Source organism: Acomys minous (genome assembly GCF_964271855.1).
Source record: "Acomys minous genome assembly, chromosome: 16".
In the NCBI taxonomy this organism is placed as follows: domain Eukaryota; kingdom Metazoa; phylum Chordata; class Mammalia; order Rodentia; family Muridae; genus Acomys; species Acomys minous.
Window position 1 is genome coordinate 56,287,532 of NC_140498.1, and position 15,393 is coordinate 56,302,924.

Consider the following 15,393-nt stretch of genomic DNA (forward strand, 5'->3'; position numbering starts at 1 on the left):
CCCACCGCGAGCGCTGCTGCTGCCCCTGTTCTCGGAACCTGTGAGGGACACAGCCGCTTGCAGCATTTTCCCCTGGTGTTCACTACGCTTGCCTGACACGTGCATGCACTGTGTCCTCTCACCTCAGCCCGAACCTCACGAGTGCAGAGGTCTCCGTTTGCTTCACTGCTGAATTCTGTGTCTAGAACAGAGCCTGGCACACTAACCCAGCTCACAAGCACTGTGAGCAGAACGTGCGCGCCGGAGAGCACACGGCTTGCTGCGCATCTGTTGTTCCGTCCTCGGTGTTTTCCTAGGACCATGCAGGGCTCTGCGCCGTGCCAGCCTGTGGGACTTTGTGGAACAGCAGGGCTCTGGTGGGCTACAGTTTGGGGGCCTTGTCTAACAAGTCCTGTGTTTGCTTCTGCTGTGGGGTAGAAGCAGCCCCCGGGTGCAGCTGTGTGCCCTGTGAACCGGAGCCGGAGTACCTGGGCCGCTGTTTATGCTCAGACGGGTTACTGACGTTTTTTTCCGGTTTTCTCCTCTGTGTGATGGAAATAAGAAGACCCACTTCGTGCTTCCCTCAGAATGCCTACCTGATGCATGCCGAGTTCCCCGGACACCAACACAGCGAGCAGAGTGGATGTCAGCTGTTGGCCTAACGTGACACTGGGAGGCTGATAAAGACATGGGAAAGATTCATCAAAAGTAGTGTTTTATAGAAGAGGTATTGGAGCCAGAGCACTGACTCGGTGGTTAGGAGCACATATTGCTCTCCTAGAGGACCTGAGTTTGCTCGGATGAATCTCAGTCCTGCAATTCCAGCTCCGGGGGGTCTGACGTGTCTGGCTTCCTCAAGACCCTGTGCTCGCACACGCACGCACACTTAAATTAAAAAAAAAAAAATGTATAATTGATATATTGAGGCTGCGGCTATAGTTCTGTGTTTAGAATGCTTGTTCAGCATGTGTGAGGCTATGGATTTGATCCCCAGCGTGGAGAGAGCAGGAGGGAGGGAGGAAAGAAATAATGAATGTCCAAGAAATTTTGTGTTTGCTTTTGGCCATTGAAGCCAGGCATCAGAGGGTAAATTGGACACGGGAGAGGCAGCAGCCTTATTGAAGGAACCGCAGGCCGTCTGCAGATCATCCAAGTCTTTCACTGCCTGACTAGGAAGTCGGTGTCTTTGTTGACGAGGACCCGTTGTTAGGAAATTGCCTGTGCTGACCTGAAACCTGCTTCTTCCGTTACTCCTTATGGGCCCACTAGTACCGCCCCAGCTTACGTGGCATGACGTGTGAGCCATCTGTCACCTGGTCCTCAGTCCCTGGTATGATTCATTCATCGTTTCTGTAGCTGACTGGGTCTTAGCCACTTAGCCCCACACTGTGAGAAGCTGCGAAGCAAAATGCAAGTTCTGTTTGCACTGGGGACAAGCCGTATCCATCACTGACTGCCGTATCCATCACTGACTGCAGGCTATAGATATTTGCCTCTACACGGGGAGCCTCGTTTTCTTCAGACAGAATGACAAGGCCTTACTCAAAACCCAGCCTTAAGGATTGATTAGAATAATTTATAAATTAGTAAAGAGAAACTTAAGTAGTTTGCTTTAGTGAGAAATTAAAAGCGGTATGCCGGCCTCCACACTTGTCAAATGCTCGATATTTCTGATTGTAACGACCAGTGTGCAAAAGTAAGAAAAGAATTTGGAGGTCATTGTGTGACCTTCTAGCTGGGGTTATACATACGTCACAACATCCCAGTGATGGTTTGAGCTTCATTGCTTGAAACCAGTTTTATTAAAGTAGTGAGCTCTCGGCTGCTTCTGCTCAGGCACACGGTGTTTGTGTGACTGTCCCTATGCTAACTTGTTTGTTATAAGGACAGTTGCTGCCCGTTTTTACTGATGGTTTTGCTTTAGCTTTCCCTGATACGGTCCTCGCTGGAGAGTTGCTCATGTCTGTGGGGACTAGCCAGGCAGGCCATTCAGTGACTTATCCGCACTTTTCCTCCACACTGTCGTCCTTCCCAACAGTAGCCAGTAGGGCCGTCTAAAGTACAGGTCAGACTGTGTTATTCACACTCTTGTGAGGCCCAGACTTCTCCAGCCCTCATTCAGCGCACTGAGGACTCAGCTCTGCAGCACCGAGGGCCACAGGGTGCATCGTCATCCCTGCCCTGGACCACACGGGATTGGGTGGGCTGTGTGACCTGCTCACGGCCACCTGCTTATGGTCCTGTGCTTTGGGTGTTCCCCTCCTCTTGGTGTGTGCTGAGCTTCCTGGCCATGTGGACATTGGTGTGAAAGTGACGTTTTGTTTTGGTTTTTCGAGACAGGGTTTCTCTGTGTGGCCTTGGCTGTCCTGGACTCACTTTGTAGACCAAGCTGGCCTCGAACTCACAGCGATCCACCTGCCTCTGCCTCCCAAGTGCTGGCATTAAAGGTGTGCGCCACCGCGCCCGGCTGAAAGTGACACCTTAACTTCACTTTTACCTTGGCAAGTCTCAAATTACAAAGGTGCATGAGGCCTTAGTAGGACCAGATGTGCTGCTTCCTGTTGACGCTTTCACCACTTTGTTTCTAGAATAAAATGGCCACAGCGTTCCCAGGGATTGGCCTGTATGTGACTTGTAGCCGTGGCCAAGCCATGCTGTAAAATGTGATCGGAGACAGGGCTTGTCTTAGATTTGCTGATGTTGTTTGCTGTGTTATGTCAGAAGTCTGCCTGTTTTAATAGTCAGTTTTCACATACGCCATTTGAACGACAAGGATTTTAGTAGGCATTTAGCCTAGCCCTGCCCCATGCTGCCCGAGTAGGTCAGTCCTTAAGAAGAGGCACCAGGACGCTGTTTGGCCACAGAGCCCCAGAACTTCTGCCAACTAAGCCGTTTGGTTTCCTCACGGTATGACTGGGCCTCTGTTTCTCTCAAACAGAGTTGGGGAGGTCTATGGTATGCTGTTGTCTCCTTGTCGTGACCTTTGCCCTTCATTTTTATTTCTGACAGAACAGGGGCTAACGTGGCTCTACTCATTCAAGCTGTTCTTGTGATTGAAATCCAAAAAATCAGAGCATTTCCCCGTTTAGTCCTCAGCACTGACTGAATCCTGCAGACCCTGCAGCTCACAGAGTCACATGGCCTAGACTCCTTCTTTTTCTTAAAGCCACAGTATTAGTAAAAACTTCGGGTAGATCAAACATTTCTTTAGGTCCTAATCCTATGATTGAAAAAGGTCTTCTGAGCAGCAGGAGGAGGTGGGAGAGTTGAGAGGGAGCTCACAAGTTTCCACAGCATGGAGTTCCCACAGCATGGAGTTATTCTGCGATGGGCCCAGGGAGCAGCACCTGGAGGGCACCATTGAGTGAGCTGTGTGCAGGAAAGGTCTCAGGTCTGTCTTTCCTGTAGCCTTTGTACTGGCTGCTCCCGGCCTCTCTCAGCTCTGCCCTCTGCTGCACACAGGGTTAAGCAGCCCAGGCAGCCATGGGATCAGAAAACCATGGAAAGGTGTTGCTTTAGGAAGACATGGAGGCCTGAGCTTCATTTTCTGCCCCCATATTTACTGATGGCTGGAGCCTGACTTGGCTCTGACACTTCATCTTCACCACCCAGCTTTTCTGAGGCCCGTTTTCCTTACTTGGAAAGAAAAGGAAGCAGTCGCGGTGCCAGGCTGTTCATTAAGTGAGGCCTGCGTGAGCTACTCTGTCACAAGGCAAATGCTCAGTGATTTGTTTCCTCTTTGCACACCAGGAGGTGTGCAAATCCTTTGTACCCAGTGGTCAGAGGCAGCACCCCCCCCCCCCCCCCGCAGCTGATGGGTCCAGTAAGGGTCAGTGAACTCTTGCCTGGAACTGCCCCCTAAGGACGTAGATGGGAGGACGGTTATATAAGTTGGACCCTTTAGCTATTTCTGAGGAGTTAAATAGGGCAGGGCGGCATCTGAGCAATCAGGAGATATTTTTAAAGAGACCACTCTGGGCAGGAATGTAGCTCAGTGCTACAGCCAGCATGTGCAGGCTCTGGCATATGCACATATATGCACACACATGAACATACATGCACAACATGCGTGCACAGAACACTGTATGTTGAAAGCGTAGTGATATCAATTAGTGATTTTGTTACTGGCCATAACTTTTGTATTTATACCTCCAGGCAAGGAAAAATATGCAAGACGGTGCAAGTGATGGCGAAATCCCCAAGTTTGATGGTGCTGGGTACGATAAAGATCTGGTGGAAGCCCTGGAGCGGGACATTGTGTCCAGGAACCCTAGCATTCACTGGTGGGTCTGGAACGATAGCCAGGAAGAAACAGATCATGGGGGTGGGCGGGTTGCTGTCCACTTGTCCCCTCCCGGGCTCCTGACGATGCCTTGGTCCGTGATAATGGGTCCCTCAGCATCCAACTGGGAAGTTCTGCGCGCTGACCTGCTGTTGACGCGCTGGCAAAGTTTGCTCAGGGCATAACGTTCTGTTCTGATTAATAATGCCAGGGTGTTTTCACTGGTCATTTTTAAAGTAAGAATTAGAATACAGTCTTAATATAAGAATAGTTTTGCAAGTAAACAAGTTTAAAGTAATTAACTTTGACCATAAATCAGAGGTGCCTCTTGACTAAGCCTGCGGCCGCTTTTTTTCCAGGGACGACATAGCCGATCTGGAGGAGGCTAAGAAGCTGCTCCGGGAAGCTGTTGTCCTTCCCATGTGGATGCCGGACTTCTTCAAGGGCATCCGAAGGCCCTGGAAGGTGAGAGTTCTGACAGGCTTGCACAGTGACAGGCAACGCTGCTGCTGTGGAGCTCGGTGCTAACACCAGCGGGCAGCCTCCCCACCTGGCGAGGGGGGGGGAGGGGGGCAGGGGGGAGGGCAGGAGCGGGAAGGATTTGCAGTTGGGATGTGCTGTGGCCACACAGCAAGAGGGGGCGGGGCGCTCAGGTCAGTGAAGCGGCTGTCATCAAAGCCATGTGCTTCAGGTGCTGAGTGAGAGGTTGATTTTTAAGAACTTTTGGATGTCTTTTCCTGTAAATAAAAGTTAAGCAAGTTAAATTGTGTGTGTGTGTGTGTGTGTGTGTGTGTGTGTGTGTGTGTGTGTGTGTGTAGGAGACTGTGCATGTGAGTACAGATGCCTCCACAGGCCAGGAGAGGGCGTCGGATCCCCTGGAGCTGAAGTCAGGGGGGTTTTAAGCCTTATGTGGGTGCAAACCTGAGCTCAGGTCCTCTGCAAGAACAGCATCCCTTTGCCACTGAGCCACAGAGCAGTCACTCTGGTCCACAGAACTATAGGAACGTCTCCCCTCAAGGTTCTGTCTGAGTGCGTGGGAAGGTTCTCTTCTGCCCGGGGCTGTTGTTTTCTCCCTTCTCCCTTCCTCTTTTCTTCCCTGTCTCTTGTTTTATCAGACAGGATCCTCTGTGGTCCAAGCTAGCCTCCAGCCCTGAACACTCCACGCACACTTCCCACGTGCCAGGATCACGGGCGTGGGTAGCACACCCGCTCAGCCTGTCTATTCCGAGCTCATCTCAGGCTGCGGCTGACCCACGATGCCCGGAGAAACCACCTTCATTGTTTTCTTGATGCTCTTGCTAAATGCACTGATCTCACCATGACAACTGAGTTTGTTTTAGTGAGGATCCTCATGGGTACAGAGTTATCAGATGATGATAGTTAAGGAAAAGCCGTTACGTCTAGTACGCTGTTTAATTCACCTTGAAATTTCAGGGTGTGCTGATGGTCGGACCCCCCGGGACAGGTAAGACTATGCTGGCTAAAGCTGTGGCCACTGAGTGTGGCACAACCTTCTTCAATGTGTCCTCGTCCACCCTGACATCCAAGTACCGAGGCGAGTCTGAGAAGTTGGTCCGTCTCTTGTTTGAAATGGTGAGTGACAATGTTTGTCCACCTGGGCTGAGTCCTCAGGATCCCGGCCTGTGCACCCTGTGATCTTTTGAGAGAGCAGCGTGGGCGTCTTGTGCTAGTTGTGGACACGTGAGGCATTGTGCCTTTGTGCGGCGCTTGGTGTATCTTCGCCATATCTTTCTCTGTGAGATGAAGAAAGGTCTTTTGCCTCCTGTCCTGTGAGGTGACTAGCATTTTGCACGTTTAGTGCGTGAATGGAACAGAAGACTTTGTTAGTTTGTTTATTTGTTTGTTTTCCAAGACAGGGTTTCTCTGTGGAGGCCTTAGCAGTCCTGGATTTGCTTTGTAGACCAGACTGGCCTCGAACTCACAGAGATCCACCTGCCTCCCAAGTGCTGGCATTAAAGGTGTGCACCCATCACCGCCCAGCCAGAAGACTTTTAAAAACCAGCCAGAGGCAGATCTGTCATTCGATATTGATTGATTTGAAATTATTTCCAAGACTTTTTTTTTTCAATGATGGAAATTTCTCATCATAAAACTAGGAAGAGCCGCCAGGTGTGATGGTGTCTGCCTTGGGAGGCGGACAGGTGGATGTGGTTTCTAAGTCTGAGTTTGAGGCTAGTATGGTCTGCGTAGCCAGTTGCAGACCAGTCAGGGCTACCCAGTGAGACCTGCCTCAAAACAATAATAAATACATACAAAGTGGAACCAAATGATGCAGTGGCTTTCCGTGTATGTTTCACCCAGAATCACCAACTATGTACGTTTTATTTCTGGATTGATGTATGTTTTATTTCTGGATTGCTTTGTCCTAAAGTGAGAGTCAGTGACAAGATAGCGGTGGCACTTCAGCAGACGAAAATCGCAGCTTTCGTTTGCCACTATTTTAGAATGAAAAGCAAACGTTAGTTAAAAATGCCTAGTGCTTTGTGAGGGCACTGACTGGGTACTTTAAATATTCTCGCCAAGGCCAGGTTCTATGCCCCCACCACCATCTTCATTGACGAGATAGACTCTATCTGCAGTCGGAGAGGGACGTCGGACGAACATGAAGCGAGTCGCAGGGTCAAGGCCGAGCTCCTCATCCAGATGGACGGTAACTGACGCTTAGCGAGGCCCAAAGGCACCGCTCCTCTTTCAGCTTTGTTGCATCCGTGCTTTGGAAGTTCTCTGCACGGACTCGAAGGCAGCTGGGATTTTTTAGTCATTTGCTTAACCACCCATGTGCTTGAGCACCCTCAAGGACTCACTACACCTGTCCTGCAAGCCGTGTGCCCGGCAGGGTTCTAGGCAGAGGCCTGCTGTGCCCAGCGAGGAATCCATGCAGGGCCCCACCAGGGCCACACGTATCCAGTAACAACACCGAGGCACATTTGCTGGCTTTGCTTTAATTCTCTTACAAGTGTGGAGTAGAGGATTCCAGGGTCAACAAAACCCAGGGGCCTCAGGGATGGAGGCTGGCGCAGTTGGGCGAGCACAGCTTTTTCCTTATTTCTTCAGATATTGAGCCATTTAAAAAGTATTCTAAGACTTGGCAGTTTTGAAAACTATGCTTGTTTTTCATAAAATACACGGTTTATCTTAATTTGATGATTCATGGAGTCTTAGTTGTATAGTGAATTAACACTTTGAACACTCTATTTACCTGCCTGTCTATCTACTTACAGTGCTGGGCTAGAACTTGGAGCCTGTGCCTGTCTGATGGGCAAGCCAACACATGGCCTTCCTGTGTTTTGGTTTCTAATGGCAAATACTGCTTGGCATACCCAATGATAGCGCTTCGGAGTTGCAGGGATTTTTAAGAACATCAAAGGTTCTGGGACGAAAACATTTGAGACCAACTAGCTGCTATGTCAGAGGCAAACAGCTGACTAGGGAACCACCCAGCGGTCCCCTCTGTGGCAGAAGAAAAGTTTGGGTGGAGGAGTCGCAGCAGTCAGGGCGGGAGGGCTGTAGCATGACAGGCAGAGGGGCTGTGATGCCCTCACTAGCATTGTCCAGACAAAGAGGGAAAGCGTTTGGGGAGTCATGAAGGAGAGTTAGGGGCTCACTCTGGTGGTTGTGTGATAGACAACAGGCAGTTTAAGCAATCCACAAGAAAAGGTAAAAACATGTCCAAAATACTCAGCAAATATCGTGAATGATCATTTACTAGGTTTGGAAACTGGAGTCGTAGTTACTGTTCTAGTCCTGTGAAGAGACGTCATGACCAAGGCAACTTACACAGGAAAGCATCCCCCTGCTTACAGCCTCACAGCTGGGTGCCTGGCAGGCAAAGTGCTAGAGAAATAACTTGAGCTCTCACATCTGGTTTGAAACCTCCAAGCCCACCCCTAGTGGCACAGCTCCTCCAACAAGGCCACGCCTCCTAACCCTTCCCAAACAGTTACAACAACTGGGGAGCAAGCATTCAAACGGCAGCATCTGTGGGGTATTCTCAGTCAACCCACCACACTCAGGATGGTACTTAGCATAACCTGGTACACAGTGCCAGGCTCTGCGAGAGCAGCAGTGTGTGCCAGCCGGCCTGCCCCTCAGTCACTGTGCCACCTCAGCTCTCGCTTTGATGGGAAAGGAAGGAATATGTCTTATTTGGGAAGAAAGCATAGCCGGAAACATTAGGTATTTAAAATTGGGGCCGCAACATTACAGGATACGTGTTCAGCAGGATTTCATTCAACAGTGTTTACGACTCCTTGTTAGCTGGAGAGATGTAAGACGGCATTTAATGATGATGTATTTATTCTGCATGTTGAACTGGGTTGCTCAGAATCTACTATGACAAACACTCATATTTGTGAGCTTACGTATGGATGACATTTCAGGGTGTATTGCCCTGAGCTGACTGTGCATCCTCAAAGTTTTTGTTGTTGTAGGTGCTTTTTTTTTTTTGAGACAAGTTCTCTCTATTATGTAGATCTTGCTGTCCTTGAACTTGCTAACGTAGACCAGGCTGACTTTGAACTCACAAAGATTCACCTGTTTCTGCTTCCCAAGGGCTGGGATTAAAGCAGACAGTGCACACAGACCCTTGGCTGCTTTGGCCGTAAAGCACGATGCAGTGTCTCAGCTTCTTCAGAGAAGTGAGAAAAAAAACCAAAAACAAAACAAACAAACAACAACAAAAAAAAAACACCAAAAACCAAACAAACAAAAAGACAGAAAAAGAAAAGAGACAATTTACAGTGAAAACATTAAAGAACGCAGTAGACTCCAGCCCCTGAATCCTACGGAAAGCCTGGGAGAGCCCTTCCTGAGGTGCTTGGGTCTGTTGGCCCCTTTGTTTTATTTCGTGTTGATGTCGGGTTTGGCCACTCCATGGAGGTCGAGGGGATGGTGGCCTTGCCTCACCGAGGCCCCACCCGGAGCTGTGGCTAACAGAGCTGCTGGCTGAGGGAAGGGTTTAGTGGCCAGCACACGACACTTACGGCCCTTTCCTGTGTCCAGGGGTTGGAGGAGCCTTAGAAAATGACGATCCATCAAAGATGGTGATGGTGCTGGCTGCCACTAACTTCCCGTGGGACATCGATGAAGCCTTGAGGAGGAGACTGGAAAAACGGATCTACATCCCTCTCCCGACAGGTGTGACGCCTTCCTCTTCCTGCATCTGGGGCTCTGTCATTTCCTGTTACCCTTGTCTCTCCCGGCTGGGACTTTGCGGGAAACCCTCTGTGGCAGTCGGAGGCCAGTCTGAGCGCTGGAGACAGAGCCCATTGTGCCGTCCCCTGCATTTCAGGGAAACCCATCTTCAGAGCAGGGCTGCTGCAGCTAAGTTTGATAGCACTCAAGTTCATATTTTTAAAGTTGGGTTTCACCAATCGTTATTTAATATTTTTAAAAAAAGTTGTCTTGAGTGCTTTCAAAAGTGATTTCCTCCTGAGTGTTGAAATTTTCTTAGGCTATTTTTATCTTTTCTCTTTTGAGCTAAGTGTATATGTAATGAAAGGTGTGTCTTAAGGGTATGACTGGATGAGCTGTTGAATTGTGTGGTCAAGTTGAATCTGTCCTAGCTGGGATGTGATAGGATAGAGCTCTGTTCCCGCAGAGGGCTTCGGTGTGCCTCCGCGGTACACGACTCTCCTGGCCCCGCAGACCAGGTGTGCCTCCGCGGTACACGACTCGCCTGTCCCCGCAGACCAGGTGTGCCTCCGCGGTACACGACTCTCCTGGCCCCGCAGACCAGGTGTGCCTCCGCGGTACACGACTCTCCTGGTCCCGCAGACCAGGTGTGCCTCCGTGGTACACGACTCTCCTGGCCCCGCAGACCAGGTGTGCCTCCGCGGTACACGACTCTCCTGGCCCCGCAGACCAGGTGTGCCTCCGTGGTACACGACTCTCCTGGCCCCGCAGACCAGGTGTGCCTCCGCGGTACACGACTCTCCTGGCCCCGCAGACCGGGTGTGCCTCCGCGGTACACGACTCACCTGGCCCCACAGACCAGGTGTGCCTCCGCGGTACACGACTCGCCTGTCCCCACAGCCAGGTGTGCCTCCGCGGTACACGACTCTCCTGGCCCCACAGACCAGGTGTGCCTCCGCGGTACACGACTCGCCTGTCCCCACAGCCAGGTGTGCCTCCGCGGTACACGACTCTCCTGGCCCCACAGACCAGGTGTGCCTCCGAGGTACACGACTCGCCTGTCCCCACAGCCAGGTGTGCCTCCGCGGTACACGACTCTCCTGGCCCCGCAGACCAGGTGTGCCTCCGCAGTACATGACTCTCCTGGCCCCGCAGACCAGGTGTGCCTCCGCGGTACACGACTCGCCTGTCCCCGCAGACCAGGTGTGCCTCCGCGGTACACGACTCGCCTGTCCCCGCAGACCAGGTGTGCCTCCGCGGTACACGATTCTCCTGTCCCCACAGACCAGGTGTGCCTCCGCGGTACACGACTCGTCTGGCCCTGCATCCCCGCAGACCAGCCTCTCTCTAGCTGAGCTTTGTGTAAGCAGGACCGTGACAGCACACAGTGACTACACTTGTCATCAGTTCCTTCTCCGTGTGATAAAGCTACCGTGTGCTGAGTCCCCTGTTGATGGGCACAGGGGTTGTTTCTACTTTTTGGCTGTAGTGCCTTATAGATATTTTTTACGGGTGGCTGCATTTAGGTCTTTGGCAGACTATGAATAGGACAGATCAGGCGGTCATAGGGAGGCGTATGTTTAGGGAGGTGCCCACATCTAACAGGACACCTGTACTTAACTTTATAAGAAATACCCAAGCCTGCGTGGTTGTACCATCTTGCCTTGCTACTGTCACTATCACCATCATTAAATGGGAAGGCCAGCACTGCTGCAGCCTTGCCTGGGCTGCTGTCACAGCGTTTCTACATTATGTGCCGTGGCCCATGTGAAATGGCATCTCATTATAGCCAGTCCATGTTTCTCTGACGGCTTAAGATGTTGACTTCATCAACACATGTAGTTTTTCCTCCCATCTTGTAATATTTAATAGTTTATTAATGCTTTATATAAATTTGTTTACATACAGTTTTATAATTTTTCCTTGTAGTTTGTAGTTTTTCAATTTTCTTAATGTTATTTCTTGATAGCCATAATATTTTAATTCGGTAAAGACCATTTGTCAATGTTCTTTTGTTTTATTTTGTTTTGTTTTTTATTAATAGGGCATCCTGTATCTTAGGAAATGTTTCTTTACCTCCAGGATGCAAAGTTTTCTTCTTCGGTTTACTATATTTAGCTCTGTGGTTCTCCTTGAGTTAATTGTATGCATGGTGATTGGATTGGCTTTTATTTCTTTTATGTGTATAATCAGTTCTAGTAGAATTTGCTGAAAGGAATTTCTCAATTCGATAAAAATCTTTAAAACTGGTATCTTAACAGTAATGGACTTGAATTAAGAATCAATAATAAGATATTTAGGCTACCTCAATATATTATTACTAAATAAGTTTAGCTCTGAGTAATAAAAAGGCATAAGAAAATTGGAAAAATAGAAAATATTTTTATCATGGTAAAAAATGTGTCATAAAAAGGAAAGCTTGAGTTGATACTGTTTTAGTCTTTGAAACACAAGTTAGCCTCAGTATGTAGAGAAAATAAATTAGAAAAATGTTAAGTGAAACGTGAGATAGCCTATTAGCAAGACAAATAATTCTCTAGAGGAATAATGGACAGATAAATGACCAATGCTCGGAATGAGGGAGTCACCACCACAGATCCCACAGACAGTAAGGAAAATGGAGGACGTAGCTCTAGATTGTGTCAACCGAGAGTGAGATTTCCCTGAATTTTCTTAATTGCCTTTCCCTGGATCCATGTGGACCATGGGGGTGAAAAGTTCACAGCTGTTAATATTTGCACGTCAAAAGAAGAAAGGCTCAACGTGGTCCTCTGTTTCTGCTTTCAGAAAAAGAGGAAGTTAAGCTCAAAGAGTAAGCACCACCTGCAGCCAGCCAGGTGCGGCAGACGCTAGTGCGCTGGACAGGTTTTCTGGTGTTAGACACAGTGAGACCAATGTTCCACTCTCTTCCTACAGCGGGAAAAGCCTGGATACTTTGTCCCAGTGCTAGGAGCTGTGCAAGGGTTTTTCAAGCCGCCATAGGCTTCTGGTGCCGTGGTAGCTACTGAGTTCTATTGTCAGTGGCTCTCGGGCCACTGCAGACTCCTCCTCAGTACTCGGAGTCAGAGCCAGCAGGCAGCTCCTGACAGTGCTGTGGGAGTCTGGGATGTGAGGTGCACACCTCCCTCTCCTCCCTCCCTCTCAAGGGGAAGCTACAATTTGGCCTTTTCCTCCCAGTCTTCAGTGCTGCGATAGCTCAGGGAAGAGCTGACTACTGAGGCCCACACTCTGAGCATGCCTGGTTCTGGGACTTTCTGCTGACTTCTGAACCGTGCTGAGCTTGAGCCTTTGTCTCCCCATCATCAGGAGGAACCAGGTCTAGAGTTTCTTATTCCTTGCACTGCTGCCGCCTCTGTTTTTACGCGATGTCATTGTCCCCTTGTGTGTTGAGGCGTGTCTTTCCACCTTTGGTTTTAAGTCAGGTTTGCGAGGAGTAAGTTAGGCACAATAGACTTTATCCCCTGATCATTCTGAGAGATGGCAGTGGCTGTACCACCATGAGACCACACACCCAGAAGCAAGGCATCGTTCATCTGAGAAGGCTTCTCCGGCCCTCCCCAGGCCTTTCTTCCTTCTTCTCCCTGAGCTGATCTGTCATTTTGTCATTTTATTGTGTCACCAGTCACAGACTGTTTCTCCATTCCCTGTTGATTGATATTAGACTGTTTCTAATTGAGGCCACTGTGAACAAATTGATGGTTGGGTGTTTGTGTGGCTGATGTCCGCTTCTCCTGCGTCACTGCTGAGAGGTGGCATCATGACACACACATGCTTGGCTATAGCAGCGGCTGCTCACCGTCTGCCCTGCTGTTCTCAGATGGAGCACTTCATCTTCACCAGCGCTCCATCCCTCCAGCCCTAATGTGGGCTTTCCTTTCCTTTTCTCCTGCATGTGTGTCAGGCATCTTGGTTCTGCTGCAGCTGTCACTGGGGTGTTATTCATTTTTCTAGTCTTTCTTTTTTTTAAATGATTTTTTTATTATTTATACAGTATTCTGCCCACACGTGTACCTGCCCACCACAAGAAGACACCAGATCTCGTTACAGATGGTTGTGAGCCACCATGTGGTTGCTGGGAATTGAACTCGGGACCTTTGGAAGAACAGATCGTGCTCTTAACCTCTGAGCCATCTCTCTAGCCCCATAGCCTTTCTTTCTGTTAGGCTCCATCTGTCTTCTTTCACTGACCTTTCCTCTACCTTCTCTTCTGCTTTAAACCTGTCCTGTAAATTTTCATTTAAGTCTGTTTTACATACCTGTCACTTGCAGCTTTTCAATAGTTTCTGTTATTTGCTGGGATTCCTCATGGCTTTGTCTCTCTTTCCCTTTAACTCGTGGACTTCTGTCGCCACATTGGTTGGGTGGCCTGTGTCTAGTAATAATGTGGTAGAAGTGACCCTAGGTCAGAACAAGGCTGGTTTCTGCCTGAGTTCCCTCTCCTGAGGCTGAGGCAGCCATGACACAAGGTTACTCAGGCAGCCCACACGGGCACTGAGGCCTCTGCTAGCAACCACCATCTCGACAGCCGTGGCAAGGAGCTGCTTCTGACGTGACTAGTGTAGGCCTGGGGCACAGCCTCATGAGACACTTTCTGTCGTCGTCAGCTCTAGCTCTCACCAGAGAGGCTCAGTGGATCAGCTACCTCAGCCTGGCCTGCAAGCGTGGCTTTGGGGAACCATCCTGATTATTAGCTGACGTCTGGGGCCCAAGCTCCTGTGGGCAGCACCATTCCTACACAGTTGGGCCTGGGCTGTGCAGGAAAGCTAGCTCAGTGTGAGTCCGTGGCCACAAGCAGCCCTCCCTGTTTCTGCTGTACTTCCTGGTCGTGAGCAAGTTCCCTGGTTGGAGGTAACGTGCAGTCCTACCTTCAGCTTCCTGTTTGAGTTCTAGTAACTTCCTTCAGAGATAGGCTGTGAGCTGGAAACGGGAGCAAATCACTATTCTCTGGATGAGTCACTGTTGGTCAGAGTATTTTATCACAGCATCAGAAGGAAACTAGGACATCTTCTGTTGGAGTTGTACAAAGAACAGGAACCAAGAGAGTGTATCTGTCTGTCTGTCTGTCTGTCTGTCTGTCTGTTTGTCTGTGTGTGTTGGGGGTTGGGAGGAAGAAGTGAGAGTTAGGAGGAAAGAGGAAGGGAAAGATGGATGGCTGGAGGCATCTCAGGGCAGGTGTCGTATGGAGGTGTCACAGTGTGCAGGGTGAGTGCCACAGTAGAGACCCAGGAAGAGTTGATGTCACAGGCAGTTAAGCCAGAGGCAGGCTGACTCCAAGTTCCCTTTTCTGGGCGAGGCCATTGTTATAAACTATACAGGCCCTCATCTGATTGGATGAGGCCCAGCTACGCCATGGAACAGGTGGTCTGCCATTCCCAAAGTCACCAATGTAAATACTGATCTCCAGAATAAAACCTGACATAAATTTTGGTCACTTTGTCTCAGCCATGTTGAACATATAAATTAGACATCATGGACCTTAAGTTGGAACATTCTAGATAAGCAGCTTTCAAGTTCTTAGTTCACAGAAGCTGTGTAGTTAATACACTGTTTTAAGCCTCTGAACTTTAGTTTAATGTTTACTCAAAAGTAGATCGCCACTTCCCACGTTGCTAGCCAATTCTAACCTTTAGACCACCGTTTCTATCCACTGATTTTAGTTTTCTCGATTTATTTAAATTGTTCTCTTAATAATACCCTTGATTTATATTGTATGCTCTATACTGTTAGGGAGTCTAGGTTTGCCTGGGTTCCTGCAGGCACTCAGAGGCAAAGCTAAGAAAACCCATGTCAGTACTCTTGGGCTGGAATGGTGGCAGTGGTTAAGATCATTTGGCTGCTTTTTGAGAGAACCAGGTTCGGTTTCCAGCACCAGCGTGGTAGCTCACAACCATTTGTAACCCTGGGGGATTCAGCGCCATCTTCTGGCCTATGTGGGCACTGCACACACGGGATGCGTAGCCACACATGCAGGCGAATGC

At 49.4% G+C, this 15,393-nt stretch overlaps 1 protein-coding gene across 3 annotated transcripts in view; it reads left to right on the top strand.

The window, feature by feature from the left end:
• Window positions 1-15,393, top strand: part of KATNAL1 (katanin catalytic subunit A1 like 1) — a 54,595-nt gene that overhangs the window by 25,519 nt on the left and 13,683 nt on the right. For all 3 annotated transcript variants that reach the window (XR_014775271.1, XM_084761001.1, XM_084761000.1), the window contains exons 5-9: window positions 4,135-4,262; window positions 4,621-4,726; window positions 5,696-5,854; window positions 6,806-6,932; window positions 9,284-9,418. Coding sequence is in view for 2 of the 3 variants with exons in the window: in XM_084761001.1 (XP_084617127.1) it covers window positions 4,135-4,262; window positions 4,621-4,726; window positions 5,696-5,854; window positions 6,806-6,932; window positions 9,284-9,418 (655 nt within the window). In the remaining variant the exon portion in view is untranslated. The remainder of the gene's footprint in view (window positions 1-4,134; window positions 4,263-4,620; window positions 4,727-5,695; window positions 5,855-6,805; window positions 6,933-9,283; window positions 9,419-15,393) is intronic.